This window comes from Penaeus monodon, chromosome 22 (genome assembly GCF_015228065.2).
Source record: "Penaeus monodon isolate SGIC_2016 chromosome 22, NSTDA_Pmon_1, whole genome shotgun sequence".
Lineage (NCBI taxonomy): Eukaryota > Metazoa > Arthropoda > Malacostraca > Decapoda > Penaeidae > Penaeus > Penaeus monodon.
Genome location: NC_051407.1, coordinates 37,439,966 through 37,440,407, shown reverse-complemented (window position 1 = coordinate 37,440,407; position 442 = coordinate 37,439,966). Strand labels below are relative to the sequence as shown.

At 60.9% G+C, this 442-nt stretch overlaps 1 protein-coding gene across 1 annotated transcript in view; it reads right to left on the bottom strand.

Moving 5' to 3' along the window:
• LOC119587111 (transmembrane protein 151B-like) overlaps nucleotides 1-442 on the bottom strand; it is a gene marked incomplete in the record, with an annotated part of 49,507 nt that overhangs the window by 2,225 nt on the left and 46,840 nt on the right. The window contains 1 exon segment of the mRNA XM_037935863.1: nucleotides 1-326. Coding sequence (XP_037791791.1) covers nucleotides 1-326 — 326 coding nt within the window.

Here is a 442-nt window from a genome sequence, read left to right as displayed (position 1 = left end):
TGGTACAGGACGTAGCCGTTGTGCAGGGACGTGCGCGATGCCGCTGCCTCTATGGACGACGGCGCCAGCTCCGAGCCGACGCTGGCGGAGGACGGCGCCGCCGGGAGGCTCCCTCCGTTCTGGATATTGCCGTTGGCGTCGACGGCGGGCGTGAGCGACGCGGGTCCGCCTATGTCCATGAGGAGTGCCTCGCTGTAGGAGGGAACCACGGTACAGTTGTTGGCAATGGTAACCTCTAGGTCGTGGCTGTCAGTCGCCGCCGACCCGCGGGACGCGCGGCCGCCGCTCACGGGCGTCGTGTAGTTCACCCCGAAGAGCTTGGTCACCTGCGGGGCGGAATTATCAACAATCAGGCATTTCTTTATAATCTTACCTTTGGACAGAATCGACTACATGAGTAACTTCGTAGAGAATCGCATCCACTGACACCTCTTGCTAATAT